At 36.6% G+C, this 21,567-nt stretch overlaps 1 protein-coding gene across 2 annotated transcripts in view; it reads right to left on the bottom strand.

Moving 5' to 3' along the window:
• Window positions 1-21,567, bottom strand: part of LZTR1 (leucine zipper like transcription regulator 1) — a 130,517-nt gene that overhangs the window by 74,602 nt on the left and 34,348 nt on the right. For both annotated transcript variants that reach the window (XM_053701653.1, XM_053701654.1), the window contains exons 5-9: window positions 18,599-18,707; window positions 17,872-17,955; window positions 11,162-11,219; window positions 9,531-9,670; window positions 6,328-6,529 (exon numbers count right to left, since the gene is read on the bottom strand). In XM_053701653.1, the coding sequence (XP_053557628.1) occupies window positions 6,328-6,529; window positions 9,531-9,670; window positions 11,162-11,219; window positions 17,872-17,955; window positions 18,599-18,707 (593 nt within the window). The remainder of the gene's footprint in view (window positions 1-6,327; window positions 6,530-9,530; window positions 9,671-11,161; window positions 11,220-17,871; window positions 17,956-18,598; window positions 18,708-21,567) is intronic.

Below are 21,567 nucleotides of genomic sequence, written 5' to 3'. Positions count from 1 at the left end.
TTTTTTCTTTTATGATATAGAAAGAGCATGCAATTTTTAACAACTTTCTAATTTACTTCTATTATCTAATTTGTTTTATTCTCTTGATATTCTTTGCTGAAAAGCATATCTAGATAGGCTCAGTACCTGCTGATTGGTTGCTGCACTTAGAAGCCTTATGTGATTGGCTCAATCATGTGCATTGCTTTTTCTTCAACTAAGGATATCTAAAAAATGAAGCAAAATAAATAATAGAAGTAAATTGGATTGTTTAAATTTGTATTCTCTTTCTGAATCCTGAAAGAAAAAAATTGGGTTTAGTGTCCCTTTAAGTCTACTGTTTTTTACTCAGCTGCAGCTGTATAAAATTTGAGTGCAATCACAGGAGAAACACTGGGTCGCCCCTAAGAACTAATACAGCATCATCATTTTTACATAAATCGGTTGCACAGAAGATATAAAGGTGTATATATATATATATATATATATATATACACACACTGTTACTTCTTTGTGTGTGAAGCACCTTGTTGAAGATATACTTGGGGCCTTAAAGGGATAGTGTACAGTACACCAATTTTCATATAACTGCAATGTTATAGACATTACTATAAAGAAGAATATGCACGTATACCAATCTAAAAATCCACTATAAAACCTTTTGAAAACTTACTTAGAAGCTCCCAATTTAGCACGGTTGATTAGGTTAAGCTGGGACACAGTGAAATAAACTGGTCTCCCCCCCCCCCCCTCCGCATATGAAAAGACAGATCACTTAAACAGGAGTCAGCAGTAGTCTGTAAATGCTTGCATGCATCTGACACTGTGGGGCTTGGTTAGGAGTCTGAAAATTATCATAATATTATTTAAAAAATAAGCAAAACTATACATTTCTACAAAAAAACACTCCCAGATGGGCTATATAGAACAATCTAGTGTATAATGTCCCCTTAATATAAGTGAGACTATAGAGGATAGCGCATATAAAACATATTGCTGACATAAAGTAGTTATACAGCCAATTATAAATACACTCATTTATTGGCACATAAAATACACCAAACTGTATAGAAAAGTATAATCATTGTATGTAAACACATACACACTAATATATATATATATATTACATAACTATATATTCATATATATTTTATATTTGCTGCCATCACTGCACTACTTACTCGCTTCGCAAGGTTCTTATACCGTGTCTCACGGCATGAGAATGATGCTCCTATTGCAGCTTATGGAAGAGCGCTCTTGTGAGCGCAATGCTTCCTAGCAATATTAGCGTGTTCTGGTATTACTCAGTGGAGTGCTAATATAAAAGTATGCAAATTTAAGATGCTGAGATAAATAAAAAATTCCTTTATGAGGAATGAATATGCAAATTGTTAATTTGCAGCAGATGAGCCTTTTAGAATATATAATCTCATTATACAAACTAAGGCAGTTTGATCAGCTTGCTGCATGAAAATGAACAAAGTTGTTTTAATACAGGTTCGGCAGACCTGCATAAAACACCAACTGGAACTAAAGTGCCCCTTAGTGGGTTAAAAGGGGGGTTGGATTTGCTTATCAACACACAGAACTGTGAACAGATGGGGGAAACACAATAAAAAAGCAAATTGTTGTACAAAAACTGGGGTTACAATTATTCACACCAGTACTAGCACACCGGCGAACATAAAACCCCCCAAAGAGAATGAAAATTAAGTAGCACAGAAAAACAGCCAGCACATAGAAGGGGTTACATTTTTCAGAATAAAACATCAAAACGCCTTAGAATCCACCAGATCAAATTTACAGCAGCTGAGGCAGAGAAGGGAAAAAGGTTTCCAAGGAGAAGGGGTGGAGCTTAATCACCATAACAATATGCAGGCCCAAGTCCTGTACAGGATTTTGAAATAAAGTGTCAACATTTAACCCCTTAATGACCGAGGACGTGCAGGGTACGTCCTCAAAAAAAAGGCAGTTAATGCCTGAGAACGTACCCTGCACGTCCTCGGTTTGGAAAGCAGCTGGAAGCGATCCTGCTCGCTTCCAGCTGCTTTCCGGTTATTGCAGTGATGCCTCGATATCGAGGCATCCTGCAATAACCATTTGTAGCCATCCGGTGCAGAGAGAGCCACTCTGTGGCCCTCTCTGCACCGGACATTAACGGCTACGTTCGTTGGTGGGTGGGAGCCGGTATGGGAGGTGGGTGGCGGCCATCGATGGCCTTTGTGATGCGGAGGGGGGCAGGATCGGGGGGCGGGGACGACCGGGGGGACGCGCACGGACGCGCGCGCGTGCACGGGGAGGCCGGGCGGGCGCGTGCACGGGGAGGGAGCGGGTGGGAACCACTACCTACAGAAAATGTTTATGTTAGAAGTGGGGATCAAAGGGGTTAATATGGTTTTTTTGGTGATCGGTTTGGCTGGTGGGGTATTGGACTGTGGGGGGGAAGCTACACTACAGAAACAAAAAGTAAAACATAAAAAATAAAACATTTTTATTTGCAAACTGGGTACTGGCAGACAGCTGCCAGTACCCAAGATGGCCCCAATAAGGCAGAGGGGGAGGGTTAGGGAGCTATTTTGGGGGGATCAGGGAGGTTGGGGGCTAAGGGGGGCCCCTACATAGCAGCATATGTAAATATGCTTAAAAAAAATTTTTTTTTTTTTTTTTATACCTTTTATTTTAGTACTGGCAGACTTTCTGCCAGTACTTAAGATGGCGGGGACAATTGTGGGGTGGGGGAGGGAAGAGTGCTGTTTGGGAGGGATCAGGGGGTGGGATGTGTCAGGTGGGAGTCTGATCTCTACACTAAAGCTAAAATTAACCCTGCAAGCTCCCTACAAACTACCTAATTAACCCCTTCACTGCTGGCCATAATACACATGTGATGCGCAGCAGCATTTAGCGGCCTTATAATTACCAAAAAGCAACGCCAAAGCCATATATGTCTGCTATTTATGAACAAAGGGGATCCCAGAGAAGCATTTAAAACCATTTGTGCCATAATTGCACAAGCTATTTGTAAATAATTTTAGTGAAAAACCTAAAGTTTGAAAAAGTGAACAATTTTTTTTTATTTGATTGCTTTTGGCGGTGAAATGGTGGCATGAAATATACCAAAATGGGCCTAGATCAATACTTGGGGTTGTCTACTACACTACACTAGAGCTAAAATTAACCCTAGAAGCTCCCTACATGCTCCCTAATTAACCCATTCACTGCTGGGCATAATACACGGTTGGTGCGCAGTGGCATTTAGCAGCCTTCTAATTACCAAAAAGCAAAGCCAAAGCCATATATGTCTGCTATTTATGAACAAAGGGGATCCCAGAGAAGCATTTACAACCATTTATTCCATAATTTCATGAGTTGTTTGTAAATAATTTCAGTGAGAAACCTAAAGTTTGTGAAAAAATTTGTGAAAAAGTAAAATAATTTTTTTATTTGATCGCATTCGGCGGTGAAATGGTGCCATGAAATATACCAAAATGGGCCTAGATCAATACTTTGGGATGTCTTCTAAAAAAAAATATATACATGTCAATGGATATTCAGAGATTCCTGAAAGATATTAGTGTCCCAATGTAACTAGCGCTAATTTTGAAAAAAAGTGGTTTGGAAATGGCAAAGTGCTACTTGTACTTATAGCCCTATAACTTGCAAAAAAAGTAAAGAACATGTAAACATTGGGTATTTCTAAACTCAGGACAAAATTTAGAAACTATTTAGCATGGGTGTTTTTTGGTGGTTGTAGATGTGTAACAGATTTTGGGGGTCAAAGTTAGAAAAAGTGTGTTTTTTTCCATTTTTTCCTCATATTTTATAATATTTTTTATAGTAAATTATAAGATATGATGAAAATAATGGTATATTTTGAAAGTCCATTTAATGGCGAGAAAAACGGTATATAATATGTGTGGGTACAGTAAATGAGTAAGAGGAAAATTACAGCTAAACACAAACACCACAAAAATGTAAAAATAGCCTTGGTCCCAAACGGACAGAAAATGGAAAAGTGCTGTGGTCATTAAGGGGTTAAATTGTGAAAAAACACCTCCCATAAGGCCCCTTGCGTTCCCCTGCTCAACCGCTCTGTGAAAGATATAACTGCACAAGGAAGTTACTGGCTCTCTTAAAGAGACAGTACCCATTTGTAGAAAAATGCAAAAAATTTGGGTTTTCAGAAAAAAAAAAAAAAAAGGGGGTAAATTGAGCTGCTAAGGGGTCCTAAGGATGTCAGATAATAAGTATCCTGTGCCTCATTCCCCCAAATTCATGTTAAACACATAGGTAAAGCTCCTTAGGTGTAAGGCTGTGACCCCCAGTTATGTAGTACCTGTAAGGTGAGTACTATCAGATAGTTTCTGGGCTGTGTAGTGCCTGAGTCACTTACCTGGACTGAAGCACCCCTCCACTGTGTCTTACCAGCATGCTGAGGCCTTTCTCCCTCACAGGTTGCTGATCCAGTATAGAGCCCATCCAGTGCAAGTAAATATACTGCAGGGGATACTGCGGATATACCTGTAACACCTCAGGGGGAGGCTAGGGATGGGTCCCTGCGATGCCTAAGGGCAGTTATGGCTGTTAAGATTACCAACCAGGATTTGAAAAGCCCATAATAAAGGTAATCCTTACCACTGTTTCACTCAGAGTCTTCTTAAATCTTCTTGGAGTGAAGCTGCCTAGGGGTACTGGGTCCCAAGTTAGGTCTGAGCCCACAAATCATATGGAAAAAAAAATAATAAACTCTTAATAGTAAATCACCATCTTCAACTTCTCTCCTTGGAGGCCAAGAACAAAACAGGAGAGGGAGATGGGGTGAAAGGGGCTAAAGCTTTGTGAGAGTTCTTGACCTCCTTCTTATAGGCTGGAATATATCCCACATGTTATGAAGCTATGGACTCTCATCAGCTAAGGAAATTTTTTTTTTTTTTAATATTTACCTATGAAAACTATAACTCTATTTCTGTGTAAATGGAGCGCTAGCAAAAATGCTAAAAAAAAAAAAATTTGGCAAGCTTTTCCTCTGAAATTCATGGTAGTGAAAAAACGTTGCACTTTACCTCTATTATCAAATTTGCTTAATTCTCTTGGTATCCTTTGTAAAAGAAGCAGCAATGCACTACTAGATGCTGATAAACACATCATATGAGCAAATGACAAAAAGGCATATATGTGCTGCCACCAATCAGCAGCTAGCTCCCAGGAGTGCATTGCTGTTCCTGAATCTACTTAGGTATGCTTTTCAAGAAAGAATACCAAGAGAACATTGCAAATTAGATAACCGAAGTAAATTGGAAAGTTGTTTAAAATTATACTCTATCTGAATTATGAAAGAAGAAAAAAAAAAGGCTTTAAAATTTCCCTTTAATGCTTTTAAAGGAGCCACACAAAAAAAATAAAAACATCATGTTCACATAATAGGTTTCGATTACTTTTTTTTTTTTTTTAAAGTTCTGTAATAAGCATGACTTAAATATTTGGACAAATTCTTGGCCCAGTGAAAAGCACAAAGACAAACAAGCTGAAATGGATGTTGTCTGAGGTGAATATGGGAAAACGCTGTAGATCATCAACTTGGATAGGCAGAAATGGATTACTGGAATCTACAGCCACCATTAATGCTTTTAGGGTATGACAGTGACTAGCCTCATATTTCACTGTGTACATCGGTATGTATGTATGCTTGTTCAATGCCCAATTATCGAATACAGTGATTGTGAACCTTGGCACTCCAGATGTTTTAGAACTACATTTCCCATGATACTTAGGCACTAAGTCCAGCCGAGCATCATGGGAAATGTAGTTCTGAAACATCTGGAGTGCCAAGGTTCGCTATCACTGATCTAATACATGCGGCCATGCACCCAATTTATTAGAAATGAGAAATAAAAGTTGCACCTTGTTTTACATTGCTGAAACAACATCCTCTCAGTGGTTGTGGCTTTGAGAGACGCAGAAACATAAATGTATTTTGCACAGGACTACCATGAATGGTGACTATTCTATAAAATAATGTTTCTTGGTCACATTGAAATTGAGGCTGCACAGACTTCAAACAGCAACAGATGACAGATAAATGAATACAACTGCTCCTTGGTCACCAGTATCAAAGTGATTTTACCCTGTGATTGCCTGGATCACATATCAGCGATCTGGGTCAGCGGTATGTAGGGAATAGAAGAGGAAGGAAGAGATTCAGAGTGCAGAGCCTGTCTGCTAAATAGAGATGCAGCAGCTGAGCAGAAGCAACAAATGGCTAAGCCCATGAATACAGCTTGCTACTTCCAACAGGATACGGATTATGTAGATTTCATCCACTTAGTGTCAGATGCATAAATTACCTCTCACCTCACTATCTTGGCTTGGTTGAATGACTTCCCAGGACTGTGAATCTACATCATAACAGTGCAACTCATTGGGGAGGGTGTTGTCTGCCGCCCCACCAAATACATAAAGATGACGGTCAAAGGCCACCATAGTATGTCCGTAACGCCTCTGAGGGGGTGGAGGTGACCCACGTAGTAAGTGCTCTGTAGGGATACGTGTCCAACTGCAGACAACAAAATAAGGAGTATAAAATAAAGGTTCAATTTGCAATGTTTCACAATAACGCCTATTCCTAGAGATCACGTGACCACTATTAAGGAAGTTATTCCACGGGCTCCTTATCTGAAAACAAAAGATTTGCAGAACACAAATTATAGTACAGCACTGTAGTACTGTATATAGCACATGCAAGTAGTTTGCTATTTGTTTGCTTTGTAAAGTGCCAGTACAGTGAACTGTAAAAAACAGCAGTAACATATTAAACATATTTTAATGCTGGCCTTTTTGACACTGAAGCTAACAGGAAGTGTTTGTCTGTATGAATCTTAACAAACTGTTAGACTATATGCAGCAAACAAAAAAACAAACAAAAAAAAGCCTGCTCACTGGCTGATAAACAGAACTCCCCACTGCCTTATTGATAAACAGCGACATGCCACACAAGCATAGAAACTATTTTATATCGCTGTTTACATTTACAGCATTCATTTCAAGGCTTTGCATATAATAGTACATATAAAATACAGTATATTAAAGGGACATGAAACCCCAAAAAATTATTTTATGATTCAGATAGAGAATACAATTTTAACAACTTTCTAATTTACTTCTATTATCTAATCTGTTTTATTCTCTTGGTATTATTTGTTGAAGGAGCAGCCGTGCACTACTGGTTTCTAACTGAACACATGGATGAGCCAATGACAATCAGTTTATATATGCAGCCACTAATCAACCACTAGAACCTAGGTTCTCTGCTGAACATGAACTTTCCTAGATAAACATTTCAGCAAAGGATAACAAGAGAAAGAAGCAAATTAAATAATAGAAGTAAATTGGAAAGTTGTTTGAAATTGTATTCTCTATCTGAATCATGAAAGAAATTGTTTTGGTTTCATGTCCCTTTAAGCTAAATATAATATTACATTAGTAATGTCCGTTTTAAGAGAGGGCTGGAAAGTAACACATTTACTTCCCATTGACTTACATTATATAACTGGGTTCATTTTACACCATTTTATTTTACAACTGTTCCTTCAGTAACAGATCCCCTGCGTAAACTGAGGGCTATCTGCTAGTGCTTGTGCACTGACTATCGGAGCAAACCATATGACATTTTATGTAAGTAATAGAATAGGTTTAACAAAGCTTGCCAATAGGCATAATGGATAAAATAGAAAATATGTTTTACCACTTATGTTGGCAGATTTAACACTAATTTTGTTAATTTATTCATAAGATTCAGTAATGTTATATATTTTTTTTTTAAATTTACATTTATTAAGAATATAAAACATGTACAATAGTAAAGAACAGGGGTGTAGCACACTCTTAGTAATGTCAATATTTATTCTGTTTGACTTTTAATTTTGGTGCAGTGTATTTGAGTTCTTTGTATTTTTTTAGTTTGTGGGCCTGTTACATGGATAATATATTATTTAACTTTGTTAATAATTTCCTATGTAATTAAAGGGACAGTATACTATAAAACTGATTTTCCCTTAATGTGTTTCCAATTACTTTTTTTTACCATCTGCAGAGTATAAAATGTATGAGATTTGCTTTTTAAGGCTTATTTGTGTATATGAATTAGCTGATTTTGTGTTCTGAAGCCACAACCTAATAACATGGATTGAGCTTGTAGGTATAATCAGATATCATTACATTATCACACTGTGTAAATATACATGCTTCTTTATGTTATCTGTCCATAAACCAATCACCAATACTTGGAGAGAACAATGGAAAATTAAAATTGTATTACCTTATCTCTTCTATAACCCACTGGGAGTGTAATTTCTTCTACTGCTTATACAGCTTGGCCTTGAGACCAAAAGCTTTCAGGATGGGTGAGGATACCACAGGCTACATAAAATATTTCATATGCCAATATAAGGGCAATGGAAATGCTTGTAAACAATTTAATACACTCCAGCAGGTAAAGTTGATCATTAGGAAAAAATTTAGACATTTTTTGAGTAAACTGTCCCTGTTAAATCAGTCTATATGTACTTAAAGGGACAGTCTAGTCAAAATTAAACTTTCATTATTCAGATAGGACATGCCATTTTGATCAACTTTCCAATTTACTTTTATCATCAAATTTGCTTTTTCTCTTGGTATTTTTAGTTCAAACTTAACCTAGGGAGGCTCATATGCTAATTTCTAAGCCCTTAAGGGCTGCCTCTAATCACATGCTTTTTAAATTGCTTTTCACAACAAAAGACTTGATAGTTCACATGGGCGATATAGATAACACTGCGTTCAGGCACAGAAAGTTATTTAGCACAACACAATGCTAAATGCAAGTCAATAGATAATAGTCACAGTCATGTGATCAGGGGGCTGTCAGAAGATGCTTAGATACAAGGTAATCACAGAGGTAAAACGTGTGTTATTATAACTGTGTTGGATAATAAAGGGATTATTTATCTTTTAAAACAATAACAATTCTATTTAGACTGTCCCTTTAAAGGGATATGAAACTCAAAATGTTTCTTTCATGATTCAGATTGAGCATACAATTTTACTTTTTAGATACTTCTATTTTCAAATTGTTTTATTGTTATCCCTTGTTGAAAAGCAGAAAGGTGTCTTCAGTACTATATGGCAGAAGCTTTGCAACAATGGCTGCACTATTTCCTGTCATGTAGTGCTCCAGCCATGTGCACACTACCTATCTAGATATCTCTTCAACAAAAAACAACAAGTGAATTAAGTAAATTGTATATTGTGGTTTCATGTCCCTTTAAAGTATTTTGGGGACACTGTTTAGCTTTCTTTAAAAATGTTTTTTTTTCTCTTATTAATCTGAATTTGGAAATATTTTTAAAAATAAAATTTGACTTTTCAAAAAAGATTTTTTTTTTTACTTTTGTCTCAGATTTTGTGACCATGTTTTAGAAGCAAGCTATTGCAGATACATGTGTTTGTATACAAGGCCTCCAGCTAGATATGAAATGCTCGAATGACCTAAAAGAATGCAAGATCATTTCAATCCTCACACTTTTTCGCTGAATTCAAACTGGAACAAATTATTTGTGATCTTTGCTCCACTCTGACCAGAAAAGACAAACATTTTATCCCTGCAGACGGCCACTGGAAAGTTACAGCAAGATGGTGGGATCTCTCCACTCTGTTCAATCTGAAAATAAAAAAAGAATAATTATATGTGTATGTAGCAAATGTATCACATTGTATTTGCAATACTCCTACTGCAGAACTGACACGCACTTTGGGTTATGTGCTTAAAATATTATCTGAAGGAATAATATATATCCATGAAAGAGCAAGGATGTATTATTCCTCTAGAGATGTAGGGACCCCATTAGTGCTTAGACTGTTACTTCTGGGAGGGTAAACAGGGACAGAGAGAGGGATGGGAGAGGAAAAGTGAAAGTTTACACACATATAAACACAAAGACATATATATATTTATTTATTTTAAGATCTGCTGCCAATCGATGCACGACTTACCCCCTTCTCTGCACTAGGTTCTCATGCCGTATCTCCTATTGGAGCTTACGGAAGCACGCTCTATTGAGCGCAAAGCTTCCATGCAGAGCGAACGAGAGGTCCCGTTCACATTGTGGGCCACTTCAAAATACCAGCGCACAATTGCGTGTGCTGGTATGAGTGAAGCGCAAATATCAGGCTTGCGAAAGCACAATTTTGCGCTCCACTCGTAATCTGGCATTTAGTGTACAATAAAAACAAAATTTAAGCTTACCTGATAAATTATTTTTTTCATGGTGGTGAGAGTCCACGAGCCATTATTCCTGGGATTCAACTCCTGGCAGCTAGTAGTAGGCAAAGATCCCCAAAGCTCCAAGAGCAATTAATCCCAAAGTCTAGTGTGAATGTGGTAACGTCTGTAATAAATAAAGTCCCCTGGCTATGATGCAACATAACAAATGTATCTGCTTACTGCCTGTGTGAGTGCAAATGTGTCCCAACTTACCCGACATGCACCCACTCCACTGTGTTTACGGGCTGCAGAAATGACTGTTTCCAGTAACTAGCTCATACAGTGCTCAGCACATTACAGCAGAGGATTTAAGTGTGGCGTATATAGACAATCCAACAGGAGGAGGCTAAGGGACCGTTCTACGTAAAACCTGTGGCAGGCTTGTGAATAACTTCTCACTGGGAGTAATTATGTCACTACCCAATACACCAATCTCCCCTCTGTCTCTCAGTAGCAGTTCTCTGAGGAGGAGGGGGGGAATGAGCCTTAAAATCGGTCTGAGGACCCCTTATCAACAAAGAAATTGGAGCACCTAATTTCTTAACCTTCTGTGGAAGCAAATATAAGACTAGCATACCAGAGAGGTGGGAAGGATTACGTGGTTTTGAAGTTTTGGTAATCTTTGCCTACTGTAGCCAGGAGCTGAATCCCAGGAGTAATGGCTCGTGGACTCGCACCACTTATAAAGTAAAAATATTATTCATATCTCTATCTATAACAAGAGAGCCATAATATTTTCATATCCATTGGCTAAAGGTAGTGGTAAAAAAAAAGTTTTGTAAATTGGTTTCTACAGGCATCAAAGAAAAATAAATAAAATGCCAAATGTTAAAACCACAGATTTACAGACTAGAAGATAATGCAATCACCATAAATTTGAAATATTACCTCTTCCCAACAAGTTATCTTTAGATCTTGCAAGCCTATGGTCCACATGTCATTTAATCTGTAGGAAAGGGAATGAGATCGATTCAATTTATTAAAGAACATTTGCAGACAGCTTATAAAAAGAATATTACAATTAAAGAGACACTAAACGTTGTAAAATACTTGTTATAAAATCGCTATACCCATATGTAATAATTATATTTGTAATAGGCTTTACTTATCATATTGTTAGTATTCTCCGAATATTCATAATCAAAAATTAATTAATTTCCAAACCCACCGTTAAAAGCTGTATTCTCTAGAATGAATCGTTCACGATAATCTGCGTTAACAATATGGCCGTTATCGTCCATAATGCGCATGCGCGATCTATGTAATCGTCATCATCTACGTCACAGTCCTGTGAAGCATCAGACCGTCTGAATCGATACTCGCAAAAACAGATGTGACAGCGGTCTAGAACAGGTAAGATCGCAACGCTTAGCTGCGAGAATTCCCCTTGCAATAACAAGCAGTAAATCTTAATAATTTAAAGTATGTACAACTAAATTATTTGTGGGATATAAGATATTACTCAAATTAAGATTTTAAATATTAATACCAGTGACAATAATACCAAAAATCCAAATAACGTTATTTATTATAAGCGATCTTTATCCTATGTAAAATGCTTAGATTTTCATAATTTAATAAATAAATGTAAGGTTTTAAAATAATAGAATTTTTAATTTCTAGTTATTGATTATTATCGATTCCTATGTGTGACAAATTATCCCAATGTTTTGAATTAGATAATATTAAATACAAATGTAAAAATTAAGAACAATTTCGATATTCATAAAGCCATGAAGAAAACTAAAAAAAAAAATAATTTTACCTGTTAAATTATGTCTATTTCAACACACGAGCTCAATGCAGCAAGTTTTGAATTAAATGAATAAAAACATTCACAACAATAGCTCACTGATTGAGTTTGTAGGTTGAAACGGGACATCAAAATAACAGCCATAAATTATAAGTAGAGATAACAATTTGTAAGTCCATTAGCAGGGTTTTCTTGTAAACAAGCCGTATCCTGTGTGTGATGGAATACCTATACAATCGATAGTTTTTGGAATTGCACATGCGTTGTGCCAGTAGATGCAGTAGGTTAAATTTATATTCAAAGCGGCAATATGCGCATGCGTGAAACGCCGGATTGAATTGCGCATGCCCCGGGTGACAAAACAATGCGTTAATCATATGCATGATAAAGCATTGCGATTGGACACACAATTTTGTAATGAAGGAACAGTAAAAAGGGGGTTTGACTTGGATGACATTTCACCAAAATAATATAGTTTTATTACGCCAATAACACTCGTTTGGAGTTCAAAATAGGTAAGTTTTTATTGTTAAGTTGTGATTTGATTTTGAGAACGTAATTATAATGAAAAAAAATAAACTTTTGGAATCCTTTAATGCACTAGCACAATAATTGGCGTCCAAAATTTTCTAAAAAAGTGGTCAAAATATATATTTTTTTTATTCTTGATTGCACGGACAGTAAACACATTTTAATAATTCTGTTAAAGGGACACTAAAGTAAAAAAAAAAACAACTGTTCGATTATGAAAATGTGCTCAATCTTTTTATATGCACACCTTCTGGGGCACCAGATCCTATTCAGCATGTGCATATATACATACACACATACACACACAAGTCTGTGATTGGCTAATGGCTGTTACGCGATACAGGTAAATTGAAATACATTTTAAAAATGTGTCATATAAAATCTATGTATGTATGTATTGGGTACTTGTAAAGCGCAGCTAATCACCCGTAAGGGTCTCAAGGCGCTGCTCATTTTATCGACCTCAGAAGGATGAAAGGCTGAGTAGACCTTGCCGGGGATCGAACCTGCAACCCTTGGTTGCTACAGAGCTCAGCCACAGTGCCTTAACATGCTGAGCTATCTGTCCAGCTTAAATTTTTTTTTTTTTTTTTTTTTTTTTAATTTAGATTAAAGGGATACTAAACCCAATTTTTTTTCTTTAAGGATTCAAATAGAGCATGCAATTTTAAGCAATCTACTGCTTTTTTAAAATTTAGATTAAAGGGATACTAAACCCAATTTTTTTCTTTAATGATTAAAATAGAGCATGCAATTTTAAGCAACATTCCAATTTACTCCTATTATAAAATTTTCTTCGTTCTATTGCTATCTTTATTTAAAAAAGCCGGAATCTAAGCTAAGGAGCAGGCCCATTTTTGATTCAGGACCCTGGATAGTGCTTGCCGATTGGTGGCAACATTTTCCCACCAAGCAGCAAGCACTGCCTAGGTGCTGAATCAAAAATGGACAGGCTCCTAAGATTAGAGTCCTGCTTTTCAAGATAGCAATTAGCGCTCCGAATTCTCCGAATTTGGGAATTCTTACACATTTTTGGAGATAGTAACCCCTATTGTGTCTATGTGTCTCTTTACAAGAGATACATAGACGATCTAATCCTGATATGGACAGGTACTCAGTCACAAGCTGAGGAATTTTGCTCACACCTTAATCGAAATGACATGAATCTTAAATTTACTTTTGAATTCAATGAGACTACCATAAACTATTTGGATCTGACATTGATAGGGCTCCCTAGTGGTAGAGTTAAGACTGTGTCTTATAGGAAACCAATTTCGGGGAATTTGATTCTTTTTGGGACCAGCTGCCATCCACAGCATGTCCCTGAAGCTATTGCAAAAGGGGAGATGATTCGACTCAAAAGAAATTGCTCTGATGACAATGATTTTAGGGTATTAGCAAGTGATCTCGAAACTAGATTACATCAGAGGAAATATTCCAAAAATGCGATTTGTAGGACTAAACAGTCTGTGTCAACCAAAACTAGAGAAAGTCTCCTTCAACTGAACAGAGAAAAAAAGAAAGACAAAACTACTAAACACAAAGGGGTCACTTTTGTCACTACACATAGTGGCCAATATAAAGATATCTGCTCAATTGTACATAAACATTTTAAAATTCTACAGGCAGACGATAAATTGGTTGACACAGTAAAAAGTGGAGTTAGGTGCTCATACAGGAAAGGTCCTACTTTGGGTTCCCTATTATCACCCACTATGCTGCCCATGAATACCAAAAATTCCAGTGCTTGGATGAAACATCAGGGCATGTACAAGTGTGGTCATAATAGGTGTAAACCCTGTGATTATGTTAGGATAGGTAACACTTTCTCTAGCTTTGTCACGGGTAAGACATATAACATTAAATCATGCCTCAATTGCACCAGCAAATATGTAATATACATATTAAATTGTTCTCAGTGCAAAATCCAATATATAGGACTCACCTCGAGGGATGTTAACACTAGAATCAGGGAGCATCTCTCCTCATTCAATACAGCCAAATCAAGCACTCCGGTAGTACAGCACTTTGGAGGATACCATGGTGGCAATCTTGCCAGTTTCTCATGGTGTGCTATCGAGAAGGTTCACAAACCTAAAAGGGGCGGTTCAATTGACCGTATGTTGGAGTTGAGGGAGGCTTATTGGATCTTTACACTGGGAACTAGGATTGCCAGTGACCTCAACTCCAAATACGACATTATGAACTTTTGGCGATTGTAGGAGTTAAATTATTTTTGCATTTTACATGTTTTTTCTGTATATTCTGATAATTTCATGGTTTTTATTGTGATTACCCAATTCTGCAATTGAATATACTAGTATATGGGTATGTATATTATAGCAATATCATGTATTATTTACATCTATCTTTTCAGATTAAGACCTATGATTGTTGGTCTCTAACATTTAGGCTGCCTTTTATTTTCACATTTGGAAGTTCATGATTTATCACATACACCCAGGTATGCTCTTATATTTATATGTAATAAGCATTGCCCCTTGTATGCTATACAGTGTTCACATGCCAAGTTTTTATAACCCCTCCTTAGAGCCTATTCCCTCTTAATTGAATACTATCTCTGTGAGCCAAGGTATTGTCCCCCTTTTTTCTATACACCTTGCAGGGTTATGCACAATCTAGTATAATGACATTGTGTTTTTAAGTCAATTTCTTATTGTGGAGGTTGCAGGGTTAAGTTTTCTTTATTTGCATAGGGTGAGTGAACAGGTGTGTCAGTATTTTTTAACCAATAGGATTTTAAATGAGGACTATGTAAAGAGGTGTGACACGTAGCACTACAGGCTATGAATACGGCTACAAGCTGAAACGCGTAAGCCACTAGTGCCACACCTGGCTGCTTACCTTTCTTTGTGTGCCATTTCTTGTTTTAACTAGTTTTCAATAAAGTGGATTTTTAATGTAACCTCCAGGATTTTTGCTCGTTTCCTTACTCTAATTCCTTGCCAGTCTTATCCTGGATCTTTACTGTGGGGAGGTCTGTACTGGAAAATTGCAGCTATTGGAGGAGTTTTGGGCTGATCCATGCAGTTGATTCGCCCAGGGTGAGTGACAGAAGAACGCCGCCAATAGGAGGCGACACGCTGACAGAGGCGGGCTGAAGGAACGCCGAGAGTAGCAAGTATACCCACCAGGACGCCAAGCGAGTTCACAAGCGGACAGACGAGCACTCGGAGAGGTAAACCAATTACCCGTGCATCGCAGATCCCAATGATGATCCGGTAAGGAAGTAACGCTTTGGCAGCAGTGGTTAGATACACGCTATATTCTGAGTCACACAAAACGCCCATCTACTATCAATACACGAACTGATGTTCATTATCTATGGTGCTGCTATTTGAACATATTGCAATATTTTGCTTACTGACTTATTTCCCTTGAACAGTGAAACCGAGTTTTCAACTTTTATGTATTCGCTCCGAAAGTCAACCAGAGATTAGATCTCTCATCAATTTTCTAAAAGTGCCCCAAATGCCCTCAAAATAGAGGGCATTATAGTTTTTTTTAGGGCTTTAAAGTTGGTGGAAGTGGGGTGTTTACCATAACGCAAAAGGTAAGTATTTTAAAAATAAGCATCTTTGTAAACTTTAATGAATTAAAGTGTTCCTGGGCACTAGTTCATTGAAGTTTACATTCACTTTAACTTCAAGAGAAGGGACTTTTGTTGTTAGTAGGTTGGTTCCCCCCGGGAACAAAAAATAAATAAAAATCATTTAAGTATTTCTGAGCCAGGTGACTCAACCAACTAACAAAGACCCTTCTCTTGAAGTTAAGCTATATGTGAACATATGTGCACAAAGATTTTGTCCCAGATTTGATTTATGTTTTTGGGGTTTTGTACATTTGTTTGGCTTTATTTAGAGGTGGTACCACTTGAGTGAGCATTTAAGATTGTGTTCAATTGCTTGCTATGCTGTAGGAGCTTGCATTATTACAAAAAATGATAGGAACCTTTGGGTGAAATGAGTGCTGTATCCCCTTGCTTTTTTATGTAGGAGAGTTAATGCATCTCCCCATGTCTTTATTTTGTATTGCATTTAATAATAAGGGTCTGCATCAATTTCTATAAATATTTAGTATATTAGATCCAATTCTTTACTGTGATATCACTCTCCCACATACATGATAACGAAATTGTTGCAAAACTGCTGCAGACTTGGGCATACTCCGGAACTTACCTTCCTGCCTTTCATTTAAAGGGACACTAAACCCACATTTTTTTCTTTTGTGATTCAGATAGAGCATGCAATTTTAAGCAACTTTCTAATTTACTCCTATTATCAAATTTTCTTCATTCTATTGGTATCTTTATTTGAAATGCAAGAATGTAAGTTTAGATGCCGGCCCATTTTTGGTGAACAACCTGGGTTGTTCTTGCTGATTGGTGGATACATTAATCAACCAATAAAAAAGTGCTGTCCACAGTTCTAAACCCAAAAAAGCTTAGATGCCTTCTTTTTCAATTAAAGATAGCAAGGGAATGAAGAAAAATTGATAATAGGAGTAAATGAGAAAGTTGCTTAAAATTGCATGCTCTATCTGAATCACCAAAGGAAACATTTGGGTTCAGTGTCCCTTTAAGTATAACAAGAAAATGAAGAACATTTGATAATAATATAAGTAAATTGGAAAGTTGTTTAGATTTGTGTATGTATATATATCATATAATCTATATCAGATTGATCAGCATTGCTTCAGACCTGAGGAAGAGAGGAAAACTCTTGAAAGCTTGTCACTGCATACTGCAATACTTTGTTTTTTGAGCATCTTATCTACTGGACTAACACGGCTACTCCAATCTTCACTATATATATTTTTTTCTTTCTTGTGTGTGTGTGTGTATTTATATGTGTATATATGTATGAATATTCATACCCATATATATTTAAAGAGATTTCTATGTTAATAAATGTGTTACATAGGATCCCTATGCAAACGCACTTTCAGCATTCCCCCCCACCACCACCTCACATTTCCTAACTTTGGGTCCTAATAACTTATCTGTGCAATATTTTGATACTTTCTTCTCATCAGTGTTGATATGAGTGTTCCTGTACATTATAATGTATTTGAGGTGTTTTGTGCAACTTTTTTCATTTAACCAGAGGTCTCCGTTTGCAGTGTTTACCAAGGTGCAAAACATGATCTTGTGGCCGCATTTACTACCCACTTGTAATACGAGTAGCTTTCAGGTGCGCCTGAAAAGACGCATTTTGCACCAGTGCAAGCGCACAGGAGCGTTGCACTACAATAGTAATCTAGCCCGTAGTGTGTACTTATTTGTCTAACATACCTTGCATTCCCATCATATCCTGCAAAAATCCAGAGTTTATCATCGTATACCGTAGCACCATGAGCAGACCGAGCAACTGGCAGTCTAAGAGAAGACATAAGTCATTTTTATAGGAATATAGGAGCTAAATTAAAAACATCTAATATATTTCTGACATTGTAAACAATGTAATATATTAAACCAAACAGAAATCTATTTTTCATAGTACGGTGTGGGATAATAGTTCTCGTAATTCTAACCAAAGCAAAAAAAAACATTGATATCAATTAGTATGCCCCTATAATTGTGTAAGACAACAACTAATTGGACCAAACAAATGATTCGTAGATGAGGTACATACATTTCAAACATTTAAATCCATGTTTTAAATTTAATACAAAGAATGGGGGAGACAGCTGAGAAATGTTCTCTTAAGAGAAAAACTAAAAATATGCAAAAACAAAGCCCCCCCCAAAAAAGAGAGTGTCCACTACAAGTATTAAAATATATAAGTAATGATTATTCACAAATAAAAGTTTTTAGAAAGCAAAATGTAAGACTTATTGTCACATTCAAATTAAATCTATTAGAAAACCTATTTTAAATAACACAGCTATTGTATTTTACTTGGTTATTTGTGAATTTATTTTGTCATAACAGTGGTAGGTACTAATATCTACTATAGAGGCACATCTACATACAGATATGAAACAAAACTCCATACTGTTTCCTACTAAATAACACATACCTTCCTTCAACTTTCCACTCAGTCCATAGGCCAGTTCCAAACTTGTACTCAAAAAGATCATTTTTATTCTTCAGATTGGAGTTTGAATAGATGTCACCAGTATAACCACCTGCAAAAATGAGTGAAAATGTTACTCTAGGCACAATAGAGTATTGTGTTCTATAGAAAATAAGTACAGCCAAATATTATCTATAGCAGTTGGTTTCGTAGCCCACCAAAAGTTCAGTATTTAGTAACATCCTTATCTGAGCACAATTACCATCCTCATGATGACAAAGTAACTCATCCAGGACTTCGTTGACTCTGTTGTTGGAAATGGAATCAATAGACCAATATAACATTTGGTGCTCTATTTTTTCTGAATAAAACCCAATATTGACCCAAAATTCCATCACAGAGATAGAAAACAACATACATACACAGGTGGAGGCAAAAAAGATAGTGAAGATTTATGATTATATATTGGGCTTTACCCACAGACGCTTGGGTAATGTCCGTTTTACCCAGGTAATCCAAGGATAACCCGGTTATCGGACTTTAACCGTAACACACATTTCTTTCATGTAATTGGCAAGAGTCCATGAGCTAGTGACGTATGGGATATACAATCCTACCAGGAGGGGCAAAGTTTCCCAAACCTCAAAATGCCTATAAATACACCCCTCACCACACCCACAATTCAGTTTTAAAAACTTTGCCTCCTATGGAGGTGGTGAAGTAAGTTTGTGCTAAGATTTCTACGTTGACATGCGCTTCTCAGCATTTTGAAGCCCAATTCCTCTCAGAGTACAGTGAATGTCAGAGGGATGTGAAGGGAGTATCACCTATTGAATGCAATGGTTTTCCTCACGGGAGATCTATTTCATAGGTTCTCCGTTATCGGTCGTAGAGATTCATCTCCTACCTCCCTTTCCAGATCGACGATATACTCTCATACACCATTACCTCTACTGATAACTGTTTCAGTACTGGTTTGGCTATCTGCTATATGTGGATGGGTGTCTGCATTTCCGCTTTCTAATAAACGTAAAAGGTCTTTTAAAACTTCTCATAAAGTTGATGAAATTTCGAATGACCAACAACATACTGAATTATCCTCCTCTGATGAGGATCTATCTGATTCAGAAGATCCTTCCTCAGATATTGACACTGACAAATCTACTTATTTATTTAAAATGGAGTATATTCGTTCTTTGTTAAAAGAAGTGTTAATTACTTTGGATATTGAGGAAGCTAGTTCTCTTGACATTAAAACTAGTAAACGTTTAAATTCTTCCTGTGGTTACTCCAGAGGTTTTTCCTATTCCTGAAGCTATTTCTGATAAGATTTCTAAGGAATGGAATAAGCCGGGTACTTATTTTATTCCTTCTTCAAGGTTTAAAAAATTGTATCCTTTACCAGCAATTTCAATAGAGTTTTGGGAAAAGATCCCCAAAGTTGATGGGGCTATTTCTACTCTTGCTAAACGTACCACTATTCCTATGGAAGATAGTACTTCTTTTAAAGATCCTTTAGATAGGAAACTTGAATCTTATCTAAGGAAAGCCTATTTATATTCAGGTCATCTTCTCAGGCCTGCAATTTCTTTGGCTGATGTTGCAGCTCCATCAACTTTTTGGTTGAAGAATTTAGCGCAACAAGAATTGGATTGTGACTTATCTAGCATTGTTCGCTTACTGGAACATGCTAATCATTTTATTTGTGATGCTATTTTTGATATTATCAAAATTTATGTTAGATCCATGTCTTTAGCTATTTTAGCTAGAAGAGCTTTGTGGCTTAAATCTTGGAATGCTGATATGACATTTAAGTCTAGATTACTATCTCTTTCTTTCCAAGGTAATAATTTATTTGGTTCTCAGTTGGATTCTATTATTTCAACTGTTACTGGGGGGGGGAGGTTTTTTTTTTGCCTCAGGATAAAAGACCTAAGGGTATTAATATACTTACCTCTGTGATTACCTTGTATCTAGGAACCTTCTTCCAGCCCCCTGATCACATGACTGTGACTGTTTATTATCTATTGTCTTGCATTTAACATTGTAATGTGCTAAATCTCAAATAACCCACTGTGCCCGAACACAGTGTTATCTATATGGCCCACGTGTACTTTCTGTCTCTTTGTGTTGAAAAGAGATTTAAAAAGCATGTGATAAGAGGCAGCCCTCAAAGGCTTAGAAATTAGCATATGAGTCTACCTATGTTTGGTTTAAACTAAGAATACCAAGAGAAAAAAGCAAATTTGATGATAAAAATAAATTGGAAAGTTGATTAAAATTAAAAGTCCTATCTGAATAATGAAAGTTTAATTTATACTAGACTGTCCCTTTAATGATAGTGTAGTGTTAGGTGTAATTGTAACTTAGGTTAGGATTTATTTTACAGGTAATTTTGTACTTATTTTAGCTAGGTAGTTATTAAATAGTTAATAACTATTTAATAACTATTCTACCTAGTTAAAATAATTACAAAGTTGCCTGTAAAATAAAAATAAATCCTAAGCTAGCTACAATGTAACTATTAGTTATATTGTAGCTAGCTTAGGGTTTATTTTATCGGGAAGTATTTAGTTTTAAATATGATTTATTTAATTATGTTAAATTAATTTAGTTTAATTTTAATTATATTTAAGTTAGGGGGGGTTAGGGTTAGACTTAGGTTTAGGGGTTAATAACTTTATTATAGTGGCGGCGACGTTGGCGGCGGCAGATTAGGGGTTAATAAATATAATGTAGGTGTCGGCGATGTTGGGGGCAGCAGATTAGGGGTTCATAAGTATAATGTAGGTGGCGGCGGTGTCCGGAGCGGCAGATTAGGGGTTAATAATTATAATATAGGTGTCAGCGATAGCGGGGGCGGCAGATTAGGGGTTAATAAGTGTAAGATTAGGGGTGTTTAGACTCGGGGTTCATGTTAGGGTGTTAGGTGCAGACGTAAATTTTCTTTCCCCATAGGAAACAATGGGGCT

The sequence above is a fragment of the Bombina bombina genome, chromosome 2, assembly GCF_027579735.1.
Source record: "Bombina bombina isolate aBomBom1 chromosome 2, aBomBom1.pri, whole genome shotgun sequence".
NCBI lineage: Eukaryota > Metazoa > Chordata > Amphibia > Anura > Bombinatoridae > Bombina > Bombina bombina.
Note: the sequence above shows the minus strand (reverse complement) of the source record. Positions and strands in the feature narration are given on the sequence as shown.